The sequence below is a fragment of the Chaetura pelagica genome, unplaced genomic scaffold (assembly GCF_000747805.2).
Source record: "Chaetura pelagica isolate M959 unplaced genomic scaffold, ChaPel_1.0 scaffold476, whole genome shotgun sequence".
In the NCBI taxonomy this organism is placed as follows: Eukaryota; Metazoa; Chordata; class Aves; order Apodiformes; family Apodidae; genus Chaetura; species Chaetura pelagica.
The window spans coordinates 77,848-103,292 of record NW_009953650.1 but is presented as its reverse complement, the minus strand read 5'-3'; the positions used below and the strand labels follow the sequence as shown (position 1 = coordinate 103,292).

General features: G+C 41.7%; 1 protein-coding gene across 1 annotated transcript in view; it reads right to left on the bottom strand.

The window, feature by feature from the left end:
• Positions 1-4: 4 nt before the first annotated feature.
• Positions 5-25,445, bottom strand: part of LOC104390822 (nipped-B-like protein) — a gene marked incomplete at both ends in the record, with an annotated part of 102,409 nt that continues 76,968 nt past the window's right edge. Inside the window, 12 exon segments of the mRNA XM_010000026.1 lie at positions 5-55; positions 9,854-9,952; positions 12,375-12,509; positions 13,711-13,857; positions 13,962-14,060; positions 16,759-16,861; positions 16,961-17,175; positions 17,409-17,498; positions 21,203-21,346; positions 21,673-21,805; positions 22,888-22,970; positions 23,169-23,307. Of these exon segments, the coding sequence (XP_009998328.1) occupies positions 5-55; positions 9,854-9,952; positions 12,375-12,509; positions 13,711-13,857; positions 13,962-14,060; positions 16,759-16,861; positions 16,961-17,175; positions 17,409-17,498; positions 21,203-21,346; positions 21,673-21,805; positions 22,888-22,970; positions 23,169-23,307 (1,438 nt within the window).

Here is a 25,445-nt window from a genome sequence, read left to right as displayed (position 1 = left end):
CATTTTGAAGAAGCTGTTCAAACCAATCATATCCTGTATCTCTACAAGCTGCAACCTAAAAACAGTTTTGAGAATAAACTGGTTAAAAAAGTCATCTGAAGAAAAATTACTTCAAGACAGATGCTATCTTAAAAGACTGGTACACATGCATAGATATATTTTCATATACATTCAGTACAATACCTTTGGAGACCAGAAACTGTCTTCTGCATTTGAAAATTATTTCTCACCATTTAAGTGATCCCAGAATCTGTATCCCATACAACACAAGGCCTACACATTTTACTGGAGATTTCTGTTTTTAATGTAAAACAAATTTTGTTTTTGTAGAACATTTAATACTGATTAAAGCACAAATACAAGCCTGACATATTAAAAATGAATGTGTATATGTGCATATACTTATTTTTATACAAAAAAACTGAGCCTTCACTGGTATCGTATGTCAGGAACAGGTCAGGGGTGCTCTAAAATAGAAATGGCAGGAGAACTGAAAATTAAGATGAAGTAAAATGCACTGACTTTTCAGTCTGGAAATATGCACATTCTGCTAACATTTAGTAAAAATATTGAAAAGCAGGATGGAGTTTAAACCCGTAATTTTAGTTAGTGAAGGAAGTATCTTCTCAGCACAGCGGTTTCACACAACACATATTCACTACAAATGTATATTTTATTTTGAAAATACTTTTTTTGACACAGGGTATTTCATTTACTGCTCCTAAAAAGTAGATAAAATTATGCATATACTAGTTTACACTGGGTGAGAACATGATTCTGTATTTGTTAAAACAGCTTATTAACCTTTCAAAATAAACATTCTCAATTGAGAAAATTTTTCTAAGAGACAACTTCTTAGACTTAACTATATGCTGCTGCTGCTGCTAGTATTTCCAGGAAAATGTTAAATATAACAGAAATTTGTTGTGTTTTAACTGAACAAGTATTTTGCACAACCTGAATATAATGTTTGCTGACGACACCAAACTGTGTGGTGAGGTTGACATGCTGGAATGGAGGGATGCCACCCAGAGGGACCTTGACAGGCTTGAGAGGTGGGCTCATGCCAACTGCATGAAGTTCAACGAGGCCAAGTGCAAGGTCCTGTACCTGGGTCTGAGCAATCCCAAAGACAGTTACAGGCTGGGCAGAGAATGGATTGAGAGCAGCCCTGAGGAGAAGGACTTGGAGGTGTTAGTCAATGAAAAGCTCAACATGAGCTGGCAATGTGTGCTTGAAGTCCAGAAAGCCAACTGTGTCCTGGGCTGCATCAAAAGAAGCATGGCCAGCAGTTCAAGGGAAGTGATTCTGTCCCTCTATGTGGCTCTTATGAGACCCCACCTGGAGTTCTGTGTCCAATTCTGGAGCCCTCAGTAAAGGAAAGACATGGAGCTCCTGGAGCAAGTCCAGAGGAGAGCCACGAAGATGATCAGAGGGCTGGAGGTCCTCTCCTATGAAGACAGGCTGAGAGAGTTGTTCAGCCTGGAGAAGAGAATGCTCTGGGGAGACCTTATAGCTGCCTTCCAGTACCTGAAGGGGCTACAGGAAAGCTGGGGAGGGGCTGTTTACAAGGGTGTGTAGCGATAGGACAAGGGGTGATGGCTTTAAACTGGAAGAGGGGAGATTTAAGTTAGATATGAGGAAGAAATTCTATAGTGTGAGGGTGGTGAGACACTGGCCCAGGTTGCCCAGGGAAGCTGTGGAAGCCCCATCCCTGGAAGTGTTCAAGGCCAGGTTGGATGGGGCTTGGAGCAACCTGCTCTGGTGGGAGGTGTCCCTGCCCATGTAGGGGGGTTGGAACTACACAATCAGTAAGGTGCCTTCCAACCCAAACCATTCTATGATTCTATATTCTATTATCTTTATGAAGTTATCTTTAACTACTTGTACAGAGAAAATATTTTCATATCAAATTAAACTTCCCATGAGAAGCTTCCATGGAGGGTACAGGAGCTAGTGAGTGCTGGGAGTTTTTCAAGAACACTCCACTAGATAAGCAAAACTGGTTCATCCCCTCTAAAGGCAAGGGGGCAAGGGAAGTAGGCTGAGAAAGAGACTCCCTCGGCTTAACTGTGAGCTTCAGGGTCTGCTCAGAACCAAAAGGGAAATGTACCAGAGGTGAAAAAGTGGAATATTACTAGTTGAAAATTACAAAGACTTTGACAGGGTATGCAGGGATGCAGTTAGGAAAGCAAAAGCTCAGCTTGAGCTGACATTGGCCAAAGATGTCAAAAACTTCAAGAAAGGGTTCTTCAGATAAGTTAACCACAAGCAGAAACAGGAATAATATTAGTCTACTATTAAACAGGAGAGGTGAGCTAGTCACCAACAATGCTGAAAAGGCAGAGGTCCTCAGCACGTTCTTCACCTCTGTCTTTACCAGTGCTGTTGGGTCCCAGGCCATAGGAACAAAAGTCCAGGTTGATGCAGACACCAACCCACCATCAGTGAAGGAAGCGTTGGTGTGTCAACTATTACAGGAGCTTGACCCGTACAAATCAATGGGTCTGGATGCCATCCACCCTAGGGTGTTGGGAGTGCTGGCTGATGTCATTGCAAAGCCGCTCTCCATAATCTTTGAGAAGTTGTGGAGATCAGGAGATGTCCCTGAAGACTGGAGGAAGGCTAATGTCACCCCCATCTATAAGAAGGGTCAAAAGGAGGACCCAGGTAATTACAGACCCATTAGCCTCATTTCAGTCCCTGGAAAGGTCATGGAGAAAATCCTCCTAGGGACAGTCACAAGTCAATTGAAGTACATGATTGGGAAAAACCGACATGGATTTACCAGGGGCAAGTCGTTCTTGACAAACCTGATCGCATTCTATGACAAAGTCACCCGCTCAATTGATGCAGGGTGAGCGGTGGACATCGTCTACTTGGACTTCTCCAAGTCTTTTGATATGGTCCCCCACAGGCTCCTCCTGGAGAAACTGACTTGGTACAGCCTTGACAAGTGGTCTGTGTGGTGGGTGGGGAACTGGCCAACAGACCATACCCAGAGGGTGATAGTAAATAGTTCTTCCTCAAACTGGCAAACGGTCACAAGTGGGGTCCCCCAGGGATTGATATTGGGCTCAATGCTGTTTAACATCTTCATAAGTGACCTGGATCATAGAATCACAGGGGTTGGAAGGGACCTCTGAAATTCATCAAGTCCAACCCCCCTGCTGCAGCAGGAACACCTAGAGCAGATCACACAGGAACACATCCAGACGGGTCTTGAAAGTCTCCAGAGAAGGAGAATCCACAACCTCTCTGGGCAGCCTGTTCCAGAGCTCTGTAACCCTCACAGGAAAGAAGTTTTTCCTCATGCTGAGGTTTAACTTTCTGCGTTGTAACTTGGTGCTGTTCACCCTCGTCCTATCACAGGGCACCACTAAAAAGAGTTTGGCCCATTCTTGACATTCACCCTTCAGATAATTATAGACATTAATAAGGTCCCCTCTTAGTCTTCACTTCTCAAGACTAAACAGCCTCAGGTCTCTTAGCCTCTTCTCATATGACAGATGTTCCAGTCCCTTGATCATCTTTGTAGCCCTCCATTGGGGCTCTTTCCAGCATATCTCTATCCCTCTTGAACTGGGGAGCCCAGAACTGGATACAATACTGCCGATGTGGTCTCATTACGGCAGAGTAGAGGGGGAGAAGAACCTCCCTTGACCTGCTGGCCACACTGTTCTTAATACATCCCAAAATACTATTGGCTCTCCTGGTCACAAGGGCACATTGCTGTCCCATGGATAACTTGTTGTCCACCAGGACCCCAAGGTCCTTCTCCATGGGGCTGCTTTCCAGCAGGTCAACCCCTAATGGTTCCCAACTGGTGCATGGTGCTTTTTCTCCCCAGGTGCAGGACCCTACATTTACTCTTGCTGAACCTCATTAGGTTCCTCTTTGCCCAGCCTTCCAGTCTGTCTAGATCTCGCTGAATAGCTGCACAGCCTTCAATAGATCAGCCAATCCTCCCAGCTTCGTATCAGCAAACTTGCTGAGGATACACTCCATCCTCTCATCCAGGTCGTTGATGAAGATGTTGAATAAGACTGGACCCAGCACTGATCCCTGGGGAACACCACTAGTCACAGATCTCCAACTGGACTTTGCACTGTTGATCACAACCCTCAGGGCTCTATTGTTGTCCTGGTTTCAGACAGGATGAAGCCACTTTTCCTTTTACAGATTTTTTTTTCCCTTCAGCAAGCTTTATTTTAACTATCAGCAGAGCGTTCCAACTATGACTGATAATGTTTTTGTAACTACTGAGGCTTCAAGGTCGCACCTGCATTCTGCCGGCTCAGACACTGTGGGGAGATCTGTGACCCCCCCGTAGGAGGCTGAGTTAGACAGACAGCAAAACTGGCCAGAGATATTCCATTCCATATATCTACGTAAGCTCAAAGGAAGGTCAGAGATCACAGAAGACAACTTCCTTCCTTCTTCTTCTTCCCTTCTCTTCCGTCCATGGCCGGCGTCCAGGGAAGACTCTGTTCATCCATCACCGTCGACCCTTAGGGTCGAGCTCTCGTGACCCTCATCACTCTGTGCTTTCTCCAGCAGCAGCTCCGGGATTCCTTGGGACTCTTCCCAGTTCAGGAAGTGCTGTGGGAGTTGCTGGGGTGGGGGGAGGCGAGAGGCTTTTGCCCATACCTGAATATATCTGTATGTAATTGTATATATTTTCTTGTATCATCCATTAGTGTTTTAATTAAAGCTGTGTAGTTTACTTTTCAATCCAGCCAAGTCTCTCTCTTTTTCTCTCTCTCCTTCCCTACCTGGGTGGGGGGGGAGGAGATCGAGAGCATTGTTGTCAGACCTGAGTCAAATGGTGACAAGATACTTGCAGCATAAGAAGGATTTAGAGCCGCTTCAGAAGTGATTGGCACTGAAGCACAGCTCCTCCTGGTGCCCTGGTTGCCAGTGCCGAGCTTCATGTTCCAGAGTAATATTTCTCCTGTCCATCATGCCACCGATGTGACTTGGAGTAAATGGACTGCTTTAATTACCCAGCGAGCTCAAATAAGAAGCCCTAATCGTCCAGGAATCATAGAAACAATTACAAACTGGCCAGAAGGCACCCACTTTGGAATGCCATCACAAGAAGTGGTGAAACGGGCTCAAGAAGCTCCACCATATGATCACCTACCAGAGACTGAGAAACAATTTGCTCTTTTCACCGATGGCTCCTGTCGTCTTGTAGGGAACTACCAGAAGTAGAAAGCTGCCATGTGGAATCCTACATGGCCAGTTGCACAAGCAGCTGAAGGAGAAGGTGAATCAAGTCATTTTGCAGAGGTCAAAGCCATCCAGCTGGCTTTGGACATTGTCGAACGGGAAGGGTGGCCGAGACTCTATCACTATACTGACTTCTGGATGGCAGCAAATGCCTTGTGGGGTTGGCTTAAAGCAGTGGCAGGAGAACAACTGGCAGTGAAAAGGTAAACCTATTTGGGTTGCTGACCTGTGGAAAGACATTGCAGCTTGGATAGAGAGACTGGTTGCAAAAGTGCGTCATGTAGATGTTGAGTCGAGGCACTGAAGAACACTAACACAACCAACAAGCAGATGAGGATGCTGAAGTGTTCAAAATAGATATGGATTGGGAATTTAAGGGTGAACTCTTTCTATCCCGATGGGCCCATGACACTTCAGGTCATCAGAGCAGAGATGCAAGAGGATGAGCTCATGTTGAGGGCTGGACTTAACCATGGACACTATTGCGCAGGTGATCCATGACTATGAAACATGCATGTAAGCAGGCAAAATGGTTGAAACCTTTGTGGTATGAGGGACAGTGGTCCAAGTATAGGTATGGGGTGGCTTGGCAAATTGTCTGTTAAAAGCTGCACTGAAGGCAATGGGTGGTGGAACTTTAAAAAATTGGGACAAACATTTAGCAAAGGCCACCTGGTTAGTTAATACCAGGGGATCCATCAGTCGGGCTGGTCCTGCTCAGTTAGACCTTCTACATCCAGTAGATGGGGATAAAGTCCCTTTGGTGTGTGAAAGGAATCTTTTGGGGCAAAAGTGCTTGGGTTTTTCTTGCTTTGGGCAAAGGCAAACCTGTCAGGGTTGTTGCTTTTGCTCAGGGACCTGGACATACTTGGTGTATGATGATGGAGGATGGTGAAATACAATATGTACCTCAAGGAAAGCTAACTGGAGGAAAATCCCTAATTTGACAGCTGGTAGAACATAGACCCTACATATAATATATATATGTCTGGAATAAGGGGTGGAATGTCCTGGTTTGAGCCAGAATTAAGCCTTTTTTTTTTTTACTGATTTTTTTTTTTCTTCAGTGAACTCTCTTTTAAACAGGACACTTGCTTAAAGTAACATCAAGTTTTATAGCTAGTGGGCTGATTAGGCCTGAATGTTTATGTTAATGCCGAGACCATGGACATTTTGCTATGTGTGGGGAACAGTCCATCTTCTCTCCCCCCACATAAGACTAAACAAAATGCCTTTCAAGCCAGCAAAGCAAGAGTGGCATCTTTTTGCTGATTTAGCCAAGGACGGACTGGAACAGGCCTCTTGCTCTACCAGATAAGTCCACAGCAAGAAAAGTGCATAAGGGTTATGATAACTGGCAGGAAAATGGGAAATAGGTTAAAGCTGCTTCTGACACAGTATGTACCTGGCCAGTGCTAATTGGCTAATTTGAACAGTGGTACTTTACTCGAACAGTGATTTCTGATCTATAAAAGAGGGCAAGTTCTGCAGGCCCGAGGCCTGCCCGGGAAGAGACCCTGCTGCAATACCAGAAGCCGCCTGGAACGCCAGCACCGCTGTCCGGAGAAGCTGAGAGGGAAGGGCGGGGAGGGGCTGCCCCGCAACTGTTGTCCGCAGAAGCTGAAGGGGGGGGCCACCTGTACCCGCTCTGCGGGGAGCCAGCTTGCTCCCGAGGTACCGTTGCCCGCCGAAGCATGCCTGAGCCTAACGCGGTCCAAACCGGACCAAAGCCTGCAGCTGCCTGCCCGGTCCATGACTGCCGCTCTGCCCTGTGACTGCAGCTCGCTGCGACTCTCGGAGGAGCCGCATTTGCCTGCCTGCCTGCCTGCTGCTGGGGAGTCACCCCTATTACTGGGAAGCCGGCCCCCTACGGACCTCCTGCCAAGCCCTGCCACCCGCATCCCAGGAACCACACGCTACGGAAGGGTAAGCGCACACAGACACAGACACACTCTCTTTCCTGCCTGTCTCAACTCCTACCCTTTTACTCCATTGATTCCACACCTCACCCTCGGAGTGTACATTTAATAAGACCATAGTACCTTTTAATTATTTTCCTGATATATACCTAATCTACCTCTCCTGAACCTTGGTCCCTCAGTTTGTGTTAACCCTTAATAAATTGGTTAATTCGTAAACCAAACATTGGTCTCAGTAGCAATTTGTGAGCATGGTGAGGGGGTATTCTAATCACCACTCTAAAATACGGTCCCGCAGCGACCGTTCCTCTGTGAGAGGTGAACGCCATGTGTGAGCCCTCGGTTTCATTCACAAAGCCCTCCACATTGGGGAGTACTTCACAGAAGCATCCTGACAGCTGGTAGCCCCCTGGCATTGGCTCACGACACTATACCAGGCATTCAATTTCAAACTAAATTAAAATATTTTTTAGTTAATTTCAGGCACTTACTCTGACTTTGGTAGTGCATGTTAGTTACTGTATGAAAAAGCTATGGAAGCATCCAAAATTGCTTTCTAGTTACAAGTAACAGAACTGCTAATACAGATGTTAATGATGTCTATGTGTGTTCTGTCCCATACACACTGGGGAGCTGCAAAGTTGGCTAAAGTGTACATGATGAGAGTGACGCTAAGGTGATGATGGCTCATAACTTTTTTAAGACAGTGTATGTAGGGAATGGTCCATCTTCTCTCCCCACACATAACACTAAAAATGCCTTTCAAGCCAGCAAAGCAAGAGTGGCATCTTTTTGCTGATTCAGCCAAGGATGGACTGGAACAGGCCTCTTGCTCTACCAGATAAGTCCACAGCAAGAAAAGTGCATAAGGGTTATGATAACTGGCAGGAAAATGGGAAATAGGTTAAAGCTGCTTCTGACACAGTATGTACCTGGCCAGTGCTAATTGGTTAATTTGAACAGTGGTACTTTCTCAAACACTGATTCCTATCTATAAAAGAAAGCAAACTCTGCTGGCCTGGGGGCTCTTCATCTGCCAGACCCTTGCTGCAGTATCCAAAACTGCCTGCAACGCCAGCACCGCAGGCTGCCTGTGCCCGCTCCGCGGGGATCGTGCCCACTCTACAGGGACCCTGCCTGCTCCGTGGGGGTTCAAGCCCACTCGCCGAGGCCTGCCTGCTCCCAAGGGATTGTTGCCTGCCCGAGCCTAAACCAAACCAGACCGCAGTAGGACCTTGCCCAGCCTGCGCTTGCCACCCTGCCTCAGGATTAGAGCTGTGTTTGCCGCATCTGCCTGCTGCTTGGAGTGGTTGCCCCAGTTACCGGGAAGCCGGCCCCCCAACGGATCTCCTGCCAAGCCCTGCCAGCCATATCCCAGGAACCACACACTACGGAAGAAGGGTAAACACACACACATTAACTTTCCTGCCGCTCCTACCCTTTTACTCCATTGATTCTACACCTCTCCCTCGGAGTGTGCATTTAATAAGACCATAGTACCTTGGAAGTACCTTTCTGATATACCTACACTACCTCTCCTGAACCTTGGCCCCTCAGTTTGTGTTGACCCTTAATAAATCGATTGATTCATAAACCAAACATTGGTCTCAGTGTCCTGGTTTGAGCCAGGATGAAGCCAATTTTTCTTTTTACTGATTTTTTTTTCCTTCAGTAAGCTTTCTTGTAACTAGCAACAGTGTGTTCTGCTAGGCTGATAAGACAGTGGAATGTTTCTCTAACTACTGAGGCTTCAAGGTCGCACCTTCACTCTGCCGGCTCAGACACTGTGGGGAGATCTGTGAACCCCCCGTAGGTGGATGAGAAGCTCAACATGAACCAGCAGTGTGCGCTTGCAGCCCAGAAAGCCAACAGTGGCTTGGACTGCATCAAAAGAAGCATGGCCAGCAGGTCAAGGGAGTTGATTCCACCCCTCTGCTCTGCTCTGATGAGACCCCAGCTGGAGTACTATGTCCAGTTCTGGAACCCCCAACATAGGAAGGACATGGAGCTCCTGAAGCAAGTCCGGAGAGGGCCACGAAGATGATCAGAGGGCTCTCCTATGAAGACAGGCTGAGAGAAATGGGGCTGTTCAGTCTAGAGAAGGCTCCAGGGGGACCTTATAGCAGCCTTTTAGCACCTGAAGGGGCTACAGGAAAGCTGGGGAGGGGCTGTTTACAAGGGTGTGTAGCGATAGGACAAGGGGTGATGGCTTTAAACTGGAAGAGGGGAGATTTAGGTTAGATATGAGGAAGAAATTCTATAGTGTGAGGGTGGTGAGACACTGGAACAGGTTGCCCAGGGAAGTTGTGTAAGCCCCCTCCCTGGAAGTGTTCAAGACCAGGTTGGATGGGGCCCTGAGCAACCTGATCCAGTGGGAGATGTCCCTGCCCATGTAGGGGGATTGGAACTAGATGATCTTTAAGGTCCCTTCCAACTCAAACCATTCTTTAATTCTATGAATGTGGTATCAGCTATCACTGCCAGCAGATTAGTGAGCATTTAAAGTTTCGTACAGCCTGTTCCATCAGATGAATAATTCTAGTATATATTCAATGTCAGGACACATATAAGAAAATAATCCAATAATTAAATTATTTGCATGTTTTTTTGTACTCTAAAAGACTACAGATGATATTTCAAAGATACTAAAAACATAATCAAATTTTGCATGCAACTTAAGTCTAATTTGTTTAACATACCACATCAGTGATGTTTAGTATTTTCCTGGTCATTGCTTCTTTGTCATGGTGTGGAGTTGGAGTAAACCAGAGCTTCTGGAATGTCTCATTGACTAATTTCTGAAAGAAAAAAACATAGGAGAAATAAATAAGCTCATCTTGGCACCTAGGTATTATTTCTAATACATCCACACAGTAGATTTTTTTGATGATAAGTGCCATTTCGTAAGGAATTATTTAACCTAAGTGAGACTGATGTAGACAATGTTATCTGACAGTCCCAGATCTACTATTACAGCAGTTACACTGGTGTGGGGAACAGTCCATCTTCTCTCCCCCCACATAAGACTAAACAAAATGCCTTTCAAGCCAGCAAAGCAAGAGCGGCGCCTTTTTACTGATTCAGCCAAGGACGGACTGGAACAGGCCTCTTGCTCTACCAGATAAGTCCACAGCAAGAAAACAGCATAAGGGTTATGATAACTGGCAGAAAAATAGACAATAGGTTAAAGCTGCCTCTGACACAGTATGTACCTGGCCAGTGCTAATTGGCTAATTTGAACAGTGGTACTTTACTCGAACAGTGATCTCTGATCTATAAAAGAGGGCAAGATCTGCAGGCCGCTGCTCTCTGCCTGCCCGGGACAAGACCCTGCTGCAGTACCTGAGCCTGCCTGGAACGCCAGCCCCGCTGTCCGGAGGAGCCGAGAGGGAAGGGGGGCTGCCCCGCGCCCGCTGCCCGGAGAAGCGGAAAGGGGGGGGCGCCGCCTGTGCCCGCTCCGCGGGGATCGTGCCCGCTCCCTGGGGACCCTGCCTGCCCAGCCTGGACCAAACGGGACCGGAGTAGGAGCCTGCCCAGCCTGCGTTTGCCACTTGCTTCAGGGCCAGTGCCGTGCCTGCTTCGGATCTCCAGCCGCGCCTGCCAGTGCATCCTGGGAACTGCGCGCTGCGGAAGGAGGGTAAACGCGCGCACACACACACACACACTCTCTAACTTTCCTGCCGGGCTCAACTCCTACCCTTCCACTCCATTGATTTTACACCTCTCCTTCGGAGTGTGCCTTTTATAGACCATAGTACCTTTGAATCCCTTTTCCGATATGCACCCAGCCAACCTCTCCTGAACCTTGATCCCTTAGTTTGTGTTGACCCTTAATAAACCAATGAATTCGTAAACTAAACATTGGTCTCAGTAACAACTTGTGAGCGTGGTGAGGGGGTACTCTAATCTACCCTCTAAGATACAGTCCCGCAGTGGCCGTTCCTCTGTGAGAGGTGAACACCACGTGTGACCCTCAGGCTCATTCACAAACCTCTCCACATTCGGGGGGGAAGTCGCGGAAACATCCTGACAGCCGGGAGCCCCCGATACCGGCCCGCGACAACTGGCCTCTAAGCAAGCTTCACTAAAATGATCACTGAGAACTGATGCTACAGAAAATGGAGTTACCACTTTGCTACACTAATTTGCATTCCTTGGGAAAACATAGTACCCTGAGAAGCTGACAACTGAACACCAGATTACAATTTCTACAGCAGAATTAGAAGCAATTGTAGATTACTTTGGCATTTTCAGAACAGCTGTGACAAGGTGGGGGAGAGAAGCCAAGTCTCCTTACCCAAACATAGGAAGATGGTTCCTTTCCAATGTTTTTGGATGGAGGATAAGATGGAATAGAACGGAAGTGAACTATTCCATCCCGAATTACTTATAAAGAACATGGTTGTAAGAAGCATTCCTCATCCATGGAGACATAAAAAAATATGTTGCAGATATTGCCTCATCTTTCTGAGGTTGTTGGAAAGGCAAGGGAAAGGAGGAGAGAGAACAAGGTCACGCTCCTTGCCTAGCAGCACCCTGGATCCAGCTGTTCATCTACTTCTTGATTAACAGTCTTCTCTGAAAGCCACTTAGCATTAATGCAATGGTAAAAATGTATGCTGCAGCTTTAAACTTGCAGATTCCAAATCCTACTGAAATACAGGGCAATTTTTTGCCACATCAGTGTCAGGTTTATAATTTAACACATGATCTTAGTTTTATGCACAAAGAGTACAAGATGATCACATAAGTAACATTTCAGGGGGAATAACTGATTCATTTATCATTCAGAATTCATGCAAAATTAGCACAAATGAATAATGTATAAATTTTATATGCAGAACTTACAAATCTGGCATATACTAAGAGCAAAAACTTAATTTTGACTTAAAGTTTATTTTGTTTGCAGAAAAGTGCTTTATATGCCAGTTTTACTTGTTAGAAAAGAGAAGTACAACAGACAACGCTTGCAAGAAAAAAAACCACAACTCTAGACAATAACTTTTTAAAACCATTTGATTGTCAGCAAGAACTTGAAGAAAATAGAAAGAAAAGAAAGAAAACTAAGTCAGACAGCAATGTACAAAGCTATTTGCTCTCAAAAATTAAAAGTGAATAAAAATAAGAAAAATTACAAAGGAATAATGAAATATTTTTTTTATGTCAAAATATAGAAACACATTATGATAATTACATCCTGAAGGATATGTTTCATTCTACCTTAATGCCTTCTTCATCATTGACTCTCCGAATCATTTTCACACACATCTCTGTGATTTTGGGAAATGTTGGTTGTTCAATGCAGATATCTCTAAGTATCTTTATGACTCTTTTTCTGACACTGATACCAGTATCCTGTGAGAAGAAAAGCATTACCTTCTTGAAAATAAATCAGACATATTAATTAATTTATGTATTATGTGAATTAATATTTGAAGATCACCTAATCTGACCTGCAAAATGTGTTTAGAAAAGGCAGCTAAATACTCTGGAGTGCATTTATACAAAAGCTCAGCATAACTTTTACCACTTTATTTGCAAGAATTCTAAAGGTTCTGGCTGAGTCCCCAGAACAGTGAAACACTTCCTCTATTTATACCCTCCCATTTAAGAGCTCATGATGTTGCAAATGTATAATTCCACTTCTTAATTCAAGAGCTTATAAGTAGATGTGATGATGCTTTAGCTACTTTGTTGGAACACACAAGACTCTTTGTAGATTTGGACTGTAATACTTCAAATACCTTGGATAAAGCTTATGGATAAGATACATGCAGCAAATCTTTTCCATTTTCCTAGATTTTGTCTAAGGAGATGGTTGAGTAGCTTAATTTCATATTACCTTATTCAAAACCTGTTTAACTTGAATATCAGGATGAATAGCTTTATGCATGCTCATATGTACATCTCCAAAACCCTTCACAAATATGTTTTATCATGTAACTATAGCAAATGAGCAGTAGTTAACTAAAAATCTGATGTGGATGCTAAAAGCTAGTGTTTTCTTACAGTTAAATTAGCATTGTATTTTATCTGAACATTCAGACAAACCCCACTTTGTATACAAAAACTACTAAGAAGCTTTTTAAAACACTAAAACATTGCATAGAAAAAAAAAAGTTATTTTTTCTTTTGGATTACAAGTAGTAAATTTAGATTACTGTGTTGTAGATCTTTCTCCATCATCCACACTACTGAACTGCCCTCATTGACCCATATCTCAGACTTCAGAAATGTGGCAAAATTTCTCATTTCACCAAATTTGTGCCTTAATAAAGGAATCAAAAGGAATATAAACCTGGTTCTGATGCAGTACAACTTTCTATGTTGTCCTCAAACCAGGACATATGTATGTTTACCTTTTGATGTAACAAAGTCTGACTGAAAACAAGTGATGCATTTTACAAGGTTGGTTTTAAAAACCCAATTATCCTCATTAAAATAATAAGATATAATTTACTCTTGGGATCATAATTCAATATTATTAAGCATATCAACTCAGTTGAAAACAAATTTTCCAATAACATTTTATCATAAATATCACAAGTGACCATACCAATATTCTTTCGATCAGCATGTCATAATACTGCTCAGCAAGCTGAGGACGACAGAGCACAAATCGGCCAAGCAGCTCCACAGCTGCTTCTCGTACGCTAGTGGAGTTATCCATTAATCGTCCATGAACACCTCGTTGCATATCCAGCTACAAAAAACAAATAAAACACAGATCCAAAATAAAAAATAAAGATTTATTTCAAGCGTGACAGAAGAACGCATGTGCATAATGGATATTTAATTTTTTTTTACCCTGGCTAGAATACTGGGGTCTACGGCAACGACCTCAGACAAACACTTCATGGCTTTTGTTCGAACAGCAATTGCATTTTCACCAAGTACACGCAGAATCTAATAAGAGAACAAAAACAAAGATTCAATTGCTTTGGGAAGGTAGCAAACAATGTTTAACAGGCAAAAACTGCAGAATAACATGCAAATGTTTTAACTAAAATAAGAATATCTCTCTACTAAAAACTGTATATATCTTCTGAGATAGTCAAAAGGTACATGCAAGTGATGTTCTGTGGCACTGATAACTGAGCATGGATATTTACTAGCATTTGCTACAGGTCAAAACAGGATTTACACAGGGTTCATATGTTTGCTTTAAGTCCCTTCATTTAAAACTCTACTTTTGCCATTCGGTTGTGGCTTTCACAATAGTTCTTTTAAAAGGAGAGTTAGATTTGGGCACTGTAATTTTAAGAATTGCTCTGTATGCAGATCAATGTAAGTAACACAATCTAAACTAAACTACATCTGTACCGGCATTCAAGGATGACATCATGACAACAAGTTAGCTCTCTTCTCTCAGAAAAAGGAAAGAAGTCACACTGGTCAGACAACAGCTTCCAAAGTGACAGTAACATGCACTGCAAACAACTGACCAAGTTGGCTTGTATTTTCAAATAAAATTAAGATCAATTTAATGACTTAATATTACCAAATGACCATGCATCTTACAGAAACTGCAGAAACTAAGAAAGTTTTTGACATTTTGTAATTATCCTTTTACTGCATACATCTCAGATAATGATCTTGCCATATACATACATGGACAAATAAAATAATGTATGTACAATATGATATATGGAATGAATGCAAGAAAAATAAATATAAGCACTTTTGTCATCAATACAGAATATGAAAGCACATGGCATTATCGCGGCCTCTTAAATACCTGTGCTCAACAACGAACAGATATTGCACAATAATGTAAAAGTGTTTGGAATCAGAAACGCACTGTGTTTCACTGTACTAAGACTTCCAGCACAGTTTACCTGTGTCAAATAAATATCGAAGCTCTGGGCTTCATAGGACTTTCTTGATCTGGTATTAAATCATGGTCATAAATCATTTGAATTACAGCAGCCTTGTGGACAATGTCCATGAGGTTAGAATGGCCCCCCCGCAGGGCCCTCGGCTCTCCTCTGCAAATGGGATCACTGGAGCCAACACAAAAAGCTGCTCGCTGAATTAGGGACCAGGGGTGCCCCTTATCTCCAGTCATTAGAATAATTCCGGGTCCCCAGAACCCTCTACTTTCTTGTTCACTAAACATGATATTGTCTCCTCCTATGAGGGACACTCTCATTGCATATTCAGTTTCTGTCTCAGATGGAAGCCTGCTGTATTGTTTTTTAATTTTTGACAATTCTAGTGGTGTGTAAGATACTTCCTTAACTACCACATCTTTCTTCCTACCAGTATCTTCGTCACGAGAAAAAAAAGTTCTCACAACTGGGCACAGTTGTTTATGTTCTATTCTCTCCTCCTCCTCATCCTCAGAACTGGTATAGTGAGAAGATAAATTAGTTGGGACTTTGTCCGTATTTGTGGAAAGTCAGTGGACATATTTTTCCAATTCGCCAATCCTTTGAGTGTTGTTGTCGTCCATAATCATGGAAAATTTATGGACATTTATCTCCAGATTGCTAATCCTGTGAGTGCCATGTGTCATGAAGTCCTTAACTGCCTCGTGCAATATCCTGATATCTGCCCTTATTCCCTCCTCCTGCTCCTTGGAGAGGGGAGGCTGCAGCTGCACAGGGGCTTGCTGCTTTTGTGGCTCTGGCTTTGATTCCAAAATCGATCGCTGCTTTTCTGTCCCGGAATGAAAACTCACACATTTTCTATCTGATTGCTCAGAGTTTATGGGCTTGCATTTCTTTAGTGTATTAAAGTCATCCGGGACCTCAGTATCCTGACTACCAGAACCTGAGGAATCCTCACAATTAGCAAGTTCCCCACATTTATCACCTGAGCAAGACAGGGTGGCACCAGTTCTCCTCTCCTTTCCCTGCTTTCTTAAACCTTCAATCTCTCACTGCAACCTTTCAGTTCTTTGCTGTAGTCCCTCCTTTGCTTGCTGCACAACCATGGCCAGGACAAAGAAATTTCGGGCAGTGATGAAATCAAGCCCATGTTTCTTAATCTCCTTTTTAAACTCTTTAGAGAGAGAAGTACTATCTTCCAAAGTCATAATGTAATTTGCGAGTCTACTGAGGTCTCCCCTCATGTAGGCATCGTGAATCACTTTGTACTGCTTCCTCTGTATAGCGTACCCACACTTCTTAAGGTGCTCCCAAAAGGGACACAGAAATGCACATTTTTGCAATTCCTCCTCAAAACTAGGGGGAGGTGAAAATGGTGCCTCCTGAACTTCAGTGCTTTCCTCACAAATTTCATTTTCTGCACCAGCACTTACAACATCTGTATCACCTATATCCCCCTTGGTAGCCATTTTCTCTAATAAATCAATTAACTATTTATTTATTTGTTACTTCACAAACTAAGCAATTTCAGAGCGTGGGGGGCTTCTAACGGTCCCCGTTATCCCACTTCTGACACCAGATGTCGCAAGCCGGTAGCCCCCCCGTACCGATTTGCGACAGTCATCAATACAGAATATGAAAGCACATGGCGTTATCACGGCCTCTTAAATACCTGTGCTCAACAACGAACAGATATTGCACAATAATGTAAAAGTGTTTGGAATCAGAAACGCACTGTGTTTCATTGTACTAAGACTTCCAGTACAGTTTACCTGTGTCAAATAAATATCGAAGCTCTGGGCAAATGGCCTCATAGAGGCCAAGTAGCGAACAATCAAACATGCATCTTCATAGTCCACAGTATCAGAATTCATCCTGCAACAAAACCAATGTTTTAATTTGGACATGTTAATAAAAAATATTAAAGATATCAAATGCATGGTTAATAAAGAAATCAGTGGTGCTGAAACATACTTTAATGTACTGAACTGAGACGGAGCAGTTTTAATGATGCTGCGAAGAAACGTTTTGCGACTTTCAGCTCTATGCATGATTTGTCCCGTGGTCTCAACATCTTTTGCATGATGAGTTCCTTCAGATGAATCCTCATCCTTCTGAGATTTAATTGCTTTCTCTGTCTCCATAGTCGTATCGCGGAACCACTGCGCTATATAAAACTTCCGAGAAAACTGGAGAAATAAAGTAGGACACACAGAAAACAAAAACAACAGATATTGAAGAGTGAAATCAACAGATTTATAAGTGAGACTAATGCATCAACCATATTTTGGAAAACATAACATTATATGTTAGGGTGACAATTTAATTGAAGCACCAATACGCATGAGCAAAAATAATGCTATTCAGTACGTTACTGAAGTTATTTTTATAATACACTTGACATCAGAAAGCTGAAATTTACCACTAATGATGCATCAGTTTCTGTGTTCTCATCCAGATAATCTAGCAAAGCCTTTTGCAGTTGCTGAATTTCATCTTCTCCTCCTGAAGCCTATCAGAAATAGATAATTATAAAATAGAATATTGCACAGTGATAATTATAATCTGAAAATCTGCATGTCCATATATAAAATGCACTGAAGTTAATGTTCTGCAATTATCAATTAAACTAACAATTTTTTAATCAGCTACTTCTAAACTTTATACAGACTAAATCAAATTAGACTATGGCTCCAAATGCCAAAAAGATTAAGAGCAGAATAAGAACAGTTTTAAAACAGACTGACTGATTTGATTAATTTTCATTCTATGATCTGGTGAGAGGACCTTCTGTTCCTGAGGAAAAAAGAAGGGCTGAAATCACACACAGTAGACTGACATAAGGTTTAACCTATAAAAGTCATAATTAGCTCTGTCACCAATGTTAAATACTAAAACAGTGACTTCTCAGGTGAACAAGGTATAAAAGGCAAAAAAGTCAAGTGAAAATAAATATGAAACACAGACAACAGCAAAAACATATGGAAAACAGCAAAGAAACAAAAATAACTTATCCCTTTGCAAAAATACTTGGCAGAAATGTTTTCAGGGATAAAGCATCCATACAGAGAAAGTGCAGCAAGTATGCTCAGTCCACCTAGGAAAGAACTTAGAGGTTGCTCCCAAACATCCCTGGGCTCTAGCACTAAAGAATCACACTCTCTGAGACCCAACTAAGTTTCTATCAGTCAAAAAGATTAAAAATAAACATACGTTTAAAAAACTGACACCTAGTGCATAAACCCTATCTACAGAATAGGGCAATATTAATTTTCCTGTGAAGCACTTCCATGATGCTCAAAAAGAATTACATATGAAATATGTATCTGAGAACTAATTCTGGAGACTGTTTCAGATTTCTAAATTGTATTAATATTAAAAATGGAATGTATTTTTTGCAAGAGGCTATTTTATAGAAAATATGTATATCCTTATCTCTTAAACAGTTCTACTCTATGTAAATTTAACAACAATTTTGTATATGATCATCGGACGATGTACTTCTCTCCACATAGGGGTTATGGAGAATAAATCAGCATCAATTAACTTCTTAATGAATCAGAAACTAACATTCTCAACATCTACAATACAGGATAAAACCAAAAACATAAACCACCCTTTTTTCCTTAGTATTAAACTGAAATATGTAGGTCCTTTTAATTGGTGATGCTACAGCATAAAAAAAGATACTTTTTCCAAAATGAATGAGTTCAGGAATTCAGAACATGAATCTAGTGATAATACTAATATAGGTTTATGAATACATATGTGGCATCTTAATATGTGTGTAAATAGTGATTTGAAAGTCTGGCCTTCAACCAATCTTAAATTGTGTGTATAAAAGACTGAAAAAAAAGTTGCTTGATGAACCTTAATTGCCTAATTACTTTCAAACAAATAAAAACCCCAGAACAAAAAAAAAAGAAACTGTGAAGCCTGCAACAAATCATATTCAATATTGATAATAAAAAGTAGAAGAATAATTTCTGGCTTAAACTTCTGCTACAAAACATTTTTCTTCTTTGGCAATAAAACTTGTAACATAAGTATCTTAAGTTATAAGCATGAACAGCAGAGATTGAGAAACTTGTCACAAATGCAGCACATAATATAGCTTGCAAACATCAGCAAGTGGAAGAAGGTACAGTTACAAGTCCAGAAGATGAGCGTATAAAGAGGTAAACTAATTAAAAGCATGCACAAGTGTTCAAATCAACTTGACAATCTGACTGATGGTACTGTATAGTATATGCCTTCCACAATGTATGGATGGTACTGTCTATCATCACTGATGTTAAGCTTCGCGAGTAACTGAAAAAATGCTTTTAGCACTCAGTTGCCCATATAAATTTTACTTTCTACAGATGCCAATGCCTAGTTACTGCCTGATTCTGTAGAAAACCCAAAACAAATAGAAAAATTCAGGTCACCACTCGGGTATGTACCCTTCAAAAATATCTTTCAGTACTAATATATAACTTCTGGAGAGAGGAAAGAGAAAAGGATTCTTCTAAAATATTTCCCTATGAAGTCTAATGCAGAATTGTCAAAATCACTGACAATAGAGGAGAATTACAACCTGTTAGCACACAGAAGTATAAATTATATTAAGGCATGGACATAAAGATTTGACACTACATGTATGATATTCTCCCAAGGGAAGTGGTAGATTCCCCCACACTGGAGAGTTTTAAGTCTCAGCTTGACAGGGTGCTGAGCCATCTCATACAAACTATAGTAGTACCCAGAAAGGTTGGACCAGATGATCCTTGAGATCCCTTCCAACCTGGCATTCTATGATTCTATGATATTCAAATTGACAAAAATTATGGGAAGTGTCAGCCTCATAAAGGAGTAGATGACTTTTGATTCTTTATTTGAATGCCTGTAAATTGCATGAGTTTTTCCTTCAACATGAATCTGCAAAAGTAATTATAAAATACAGATAATACATCTGAAGTCCTTTCAAGCAATTGAAAGGGAAATTACCTTGATATGACTACTCAACTTTATATCACATCATGCTGAGAAGAATAAGTAGTTCAAAAAGAAATGTATAGCATCCATAAGAAACATGCAAGTCCACATTTTTAAAAGGACACATAAGACCTGAGATTTTCTCATCATACTATGTACTATAGAGAGCCCAAATGCATACACTGCTTTGTTAATTGCTGCCACTCTTGCATATTTAGAGACATTTTGGTAAGTACATTAGCAGAAATGCAAATATGCATTATCTAATGAAAGATACATCACATAAAAAACAACATTACAGGCTTAACAGTTTAACTGTCTAAAACCTGTGTATGAGTGCCATAAGCCCAATTACCACTTTGCGATAGAAAATGCACACAGATAAATACACATATATATTTTTAAGGCCTCTTAGGTTAGAATCCAAAGCACAAATACAGGCTGGGCCGAGAATGGATTGAGAGCAGTCCTGTAGAAAAGGACTTGGGGGTGCTGGCTGATGCTTAACATGAGATGGCAATGTGCACTTGCAGCCCAGAAAGCCAACCGTGTCCTGGGCTGCATCAAACGAAGTGTGGCCAGCAGGTCAAGAGAGGCGATTCTGCCCCTCTACTATGTTCTTGTGAGACCCCACCTGGAGTACTGTGTCCAGTTCTGGAGTCCTCAGCACAAGAAAGACATGGACCTGTTGAAGTGGGTCCAGAGAAGGGTCACAAAGATGATCAGAAGGATGAAACAACTCTCCTATGAGGAAAGGCTCAGAGAGTTGTTCAGCCTGGAGAAGAGGAAGCTGCAGGGAGACCTTATTGTTATGGTTCTAAATTGAAATAGGGTAGATTTACACTAGATATAAGGAAGAATTATTTTACAATGAAGGTGGTGCAACACTGGCACAGGTTGCCCAGAGAGGTGGTAGAAGCCATATCCCTGTAAACATTCAAGGGCAGGTTGGATGGGGCTCTGAGCAAACTGGTCAGTTGGGAGGTGTCCCTGCCCATGCAGGGGGGTTGGACTAGATGACCTTTAAAGGCCCCTTCCAACCCAAATCATTCTATGATTCTATGATCACTAGGGAGATGGTATGAGAAAGACATGAATTAAGAAATGTGATACTTATAAATTGAGTATATTTGATTCAGAAATATGAACAACAATGAACTCATTCTCCCCAACTCCAGTTTTTCACAAATGTTTAAATTGATACATCTCAATCCAGCTGGCATGGGATCTCTCACACACCTGTTTGATGATTCTGGCTATAGATCCTTGATCCATTTTGCTAGTGACTGCATCTTTCCTCAGTCTTGCAGCTACAGTTCCAAGATAGTCAAGCGATGCCACTCTTAATGCCATTTCTGTAGATTTGTTACTGAACTGGTGAACCTAAGAAAAGAAGAATAAACTGTTATAAAAAATTGTTTATTTATGCAACTGAGATTCTTCTCACAAGTCATGGAATAGCAGGAGTGGACTTCCATGAAAAACTGTATACATATAACCTTTACTAAGTTTCATATCAATGATCTGCTAACCTAAATTTTATTTTCTATGCATTACATAATAGTGATACATGCAAGAAAACCTTGAAATGCTGAATGTGTATGCCAACAATCAGAAAGCATTCCTTTAATAGTTTGACCTGAAATAAACAAGTTTCATTGTAATAAGAAATAAATTATTATAATAGTTAAAACCAAGAATCCCTTTACCAATAGCCTTCCTAATAAGCTAAGTAGCAACTCTGCAGCTGGCCATTCTGGTTTATTGACTGTGGAAAGAAGATCTTGAATGAAGTTCTCAAACAGTGGTCTGTAATCTTCTTCCCCTTGTTTACTGCCACACCTGTTTAAAATAAAATGCATTTTGTAATTGAATTTAAGAGCCATTTAAGCTTTTCTTCTGATATAAACAGAAGTAATCCTATGTTTAACCAGAAAACTAGTTTTATGCAATTCCAAAAAAGAAATATCCAAACTATTAGCAGAAAAAATTGGTTTTATCCATTTACAGACAAATATTTTAAACAGTTATTACTCCAAGTTACACTGCAAGTAAAGCAGCTAATCACAGAATCACAGAATGTTAGGGGTTGGAAGGGACCTCCAGAGATCACTGAGTCCAATCCTCCTGCCAGAGCAGGTAGCAGAATTTTGTTCCTAAGATTTTTTTATTTATTGTTTTGAGTTAAAGTCTGCATTAACTTGGATGGACAAAGCAGACAAAATTCTAAAGCTCAAGCTAGTATTTAGGAGGTGTTGTGTCCTTAATCCTGGTTTGACTTATCTCACAGTTATAAAACATCTCAGTATTATGCTCCACAAAGGTTAAAATCAGAATGTAAAAAAATAAAAATATAACATACCTGATAATGTTTCACTTACATGTGGCATCCATAACTTTAATGATAACATAAGTATGCAGAGAGATGGCTAGATGGCTCATAATAGCCTTAACAGTAGAAATTAACATGATAAAAAACTCAGGACTTCTTGTTACAAATCCTTTCCTTATTCAGGTTGGTTAGTTTTTTTTCTTGTTGAGCTACCTAACTTTATCTAAATGAAAGTAATTTTAGTTTTTTTGATATCTTTGTAATTCAAATGAATGAAAGAATCTGGTTTCACTGCTTATATATTTACTTAGCCTCCTCTTCCATGTTTCAGATGAGTAAAAAACCCCTGATAAAAGGATCCTACATAAACTATCAGAAAGATTCTTAAATGTGTAAAGAACTCCCTGAAGAATTTCTATTCCATAAACTTTTTGTCCAGACAGGTAGCTCTCTTAGGGATTTATAAAGTATATTGTTATATGTAACTTTATTATTAGGCATTTAGCATTGCAAAGTGGTTTGGTCTTAAAGTGTGATAGATTTTATTCAGAGTTCGTGTCATCAATACACTAAAGAATGGAACAGTACTTACTTTTTAAGGAAAATAGAAAGGAAGTTTTGTGCTGTTCTCATGGCTGTTTCATATGAGTTAGTAATAAGCACATCTTGATCCACCTAAAAATAAGAAGATTTATTTGTCTAATATTTTAGCATAAACAGAAATATGATTTCCAGATCAGCATTTCTCATTCATTAAATAATTATGGCAGACCTAAAATTACAATGCTTAATTACTAGAGCACCATCATAAAATATTAATCCTACAAAGTCATTCCTGCACAAAAAAAAATATGGCTCTTGAAAAGATCTTACTTTTTTGTTTGATTCCTCCTCTGAATTAGAATCTTTTTCTGTTGATGGCAAATGCACTACACACTGAATAAGCTGCAGAACTAGTGCTGTCACCATCTGAATATACATAGGCTCTCCATCAGTGTCACTGCTGTTTAATCTGTTAATAAGAAAAAAAAAGCATTAACACTAAACCTAAACAAAAACAAGACAAAACTAAACAAAACATTTTGTCCAAAATTAAAATCTGTGGTCTAGATGTTTATAAAATCATACACTATTTAATGTTGAAAAAGACCTTTAAGATCATTAAGTCAAACCATCAACCCAACACCACCATGCCCACTAAACCATGTCCTGAAGTGCCATGACTACACGTTTTTTTAATACCTCCAGGGATGGTGACTCCACCACTTCCCTGGGCAGCCTCTTCCAATGCTTGACCACTCTTTCAGCAAATAAAATTTTCTAAATATCTAATTTGAACCTCCCCTGGTGCAACTTGAAGCCATTTCCTCTTGTCCTATTGATAATTACTTGTGAGAATAAACCAAAACCCACCTCACTACAACCTCTTTTCAGGTAATTGTAGAGAGCAAATAGGTCTCCCCTCAGCCTCCTTTTCTCCAGGCTAAACACCCCCAGTTCCCTCAGCTGCTTCTCATAAGACTTGTCCTCTAGACCCTTCACTGGCTTTGTTGCCTTTCTCTGAACTTGTTCCAGCACCTCAATGTCCTTCTTCTAGTGAGGGGCCCAGAACTGAACACAGTATTTGAGGTGCAGCCTTACCGGTGCAGGGGGGACAATAATTCCCCTACTACTGCTGGCCACATTATTTCTGATGCAGGCCAGGATGCTGTTGGCCTTCTTGGCCACCTGGGCACACTGCTGGCTCATGTTCAGCCAGCTGTCAAACAGCACCCCCAGGTCCTTTTCTGCTGGGCAGCTTTCCAGCCACACTTCCCCAAGCCTGTAGCGTTGCCTGGGATTGTGACCCAAGTGCAGGACTTGGCACTTGGCCTTGTTGAGCCTCATACAACTGGACTCAGCCCATTGATTCAGCCTGTCTGGGTCCCTCTGCAAAGCCTTCCTACCCTCAAGCAGATCAACACTCGCTCCCAACATGGTGTCATCTGCAAACTTCCTATGGGTGCAATCGGTCCCCTCATGCATCCCAAAAAAGAGGAGGGCAGACAAGAATGCCAGAAGCCCTACATGGATGAACAAGGAGCTCGTGGAAACACTTAGATGTAAAAAAGAAGCCTACAGAGGGTGGAAGCAAGGACAGGTAGCCTGGGAGGAGTACAAAGAAGTTGTCCAAGCAGCCAGGGATCAGGTTAGGAAAGCTACAGCCCTGACAGAAATACATCTGGCCAGGAACATCAAAGCCAACAAGAAAAGCTTCTACAGGTACTTCAGTGATAAGAGGAAGACTAGGGAAAATGTGGGCCCTCTCCAGAAGGAATGAGGAGACCTGATCATGTGGGATATGGAGAACACTGAGGTACTCAATGACTTTTTTTGCCTCAGTCTTCACACGCAAGGGCTCTGGCCACACCACCTGAGTTGCAGAAGGCAAAGGTAGGGACTGGGATAAGGAAGATCCACCCACTGCAGCAGAAGAGCAGGTCTGAGACCATCTAAAGAACCTGAAAGTGCACAAGTCCATGGGACCTGACAAGATCCATCTGTGGCTCCTGGAGGAACTGGCAAATGGCCGCTTCCCATAATTCCTTCCCCAGTAAAGCCCTCAGATTATTATCCCCTTTTGATCTTTCAGGTAGGTAGTGACGAAGTAGAGAAAAGAAGTCCAAGAGCAATGAAGAAAGATTTCAGGGCCTTGGAACGAACTGTTGAAGGATCGGGAGTATAAGTTGTATTCTCCCCTATCCCTCCAGCAAAACTGACCAAAGTATTCCATTCCATATATCTACGTAAGATTGGTGTAAGGTCAGAGATCATGAAAGTCAACCTCCTTCCTGCTTCTTCTTCCCTTCTCTTCCATCCATGGCCGGCATCTGGGGAGGACTCTGTCCATCCATCACCATTGAACCCCAGGCTCAAGCTCTCCTGACCCTCAGCACTCTCTGCTTTCTCTAGCAGCAGTCTAAGACTTTTTGGGACTGTTCCCAGCTAAGGAGAGTGCTGTGGGAGTTGCTGGGGTGGGGGGAGGCAGTAGGGATTTTGCACATTTCCTGAACATATCTGTATATAACTGCATATATTTTCTTGTATCATTAGTGTTTAAAGCTGTGTAGTTTAGTTTTCAATCCAGCCAAGTCTCTCTCTTTTTCTCTC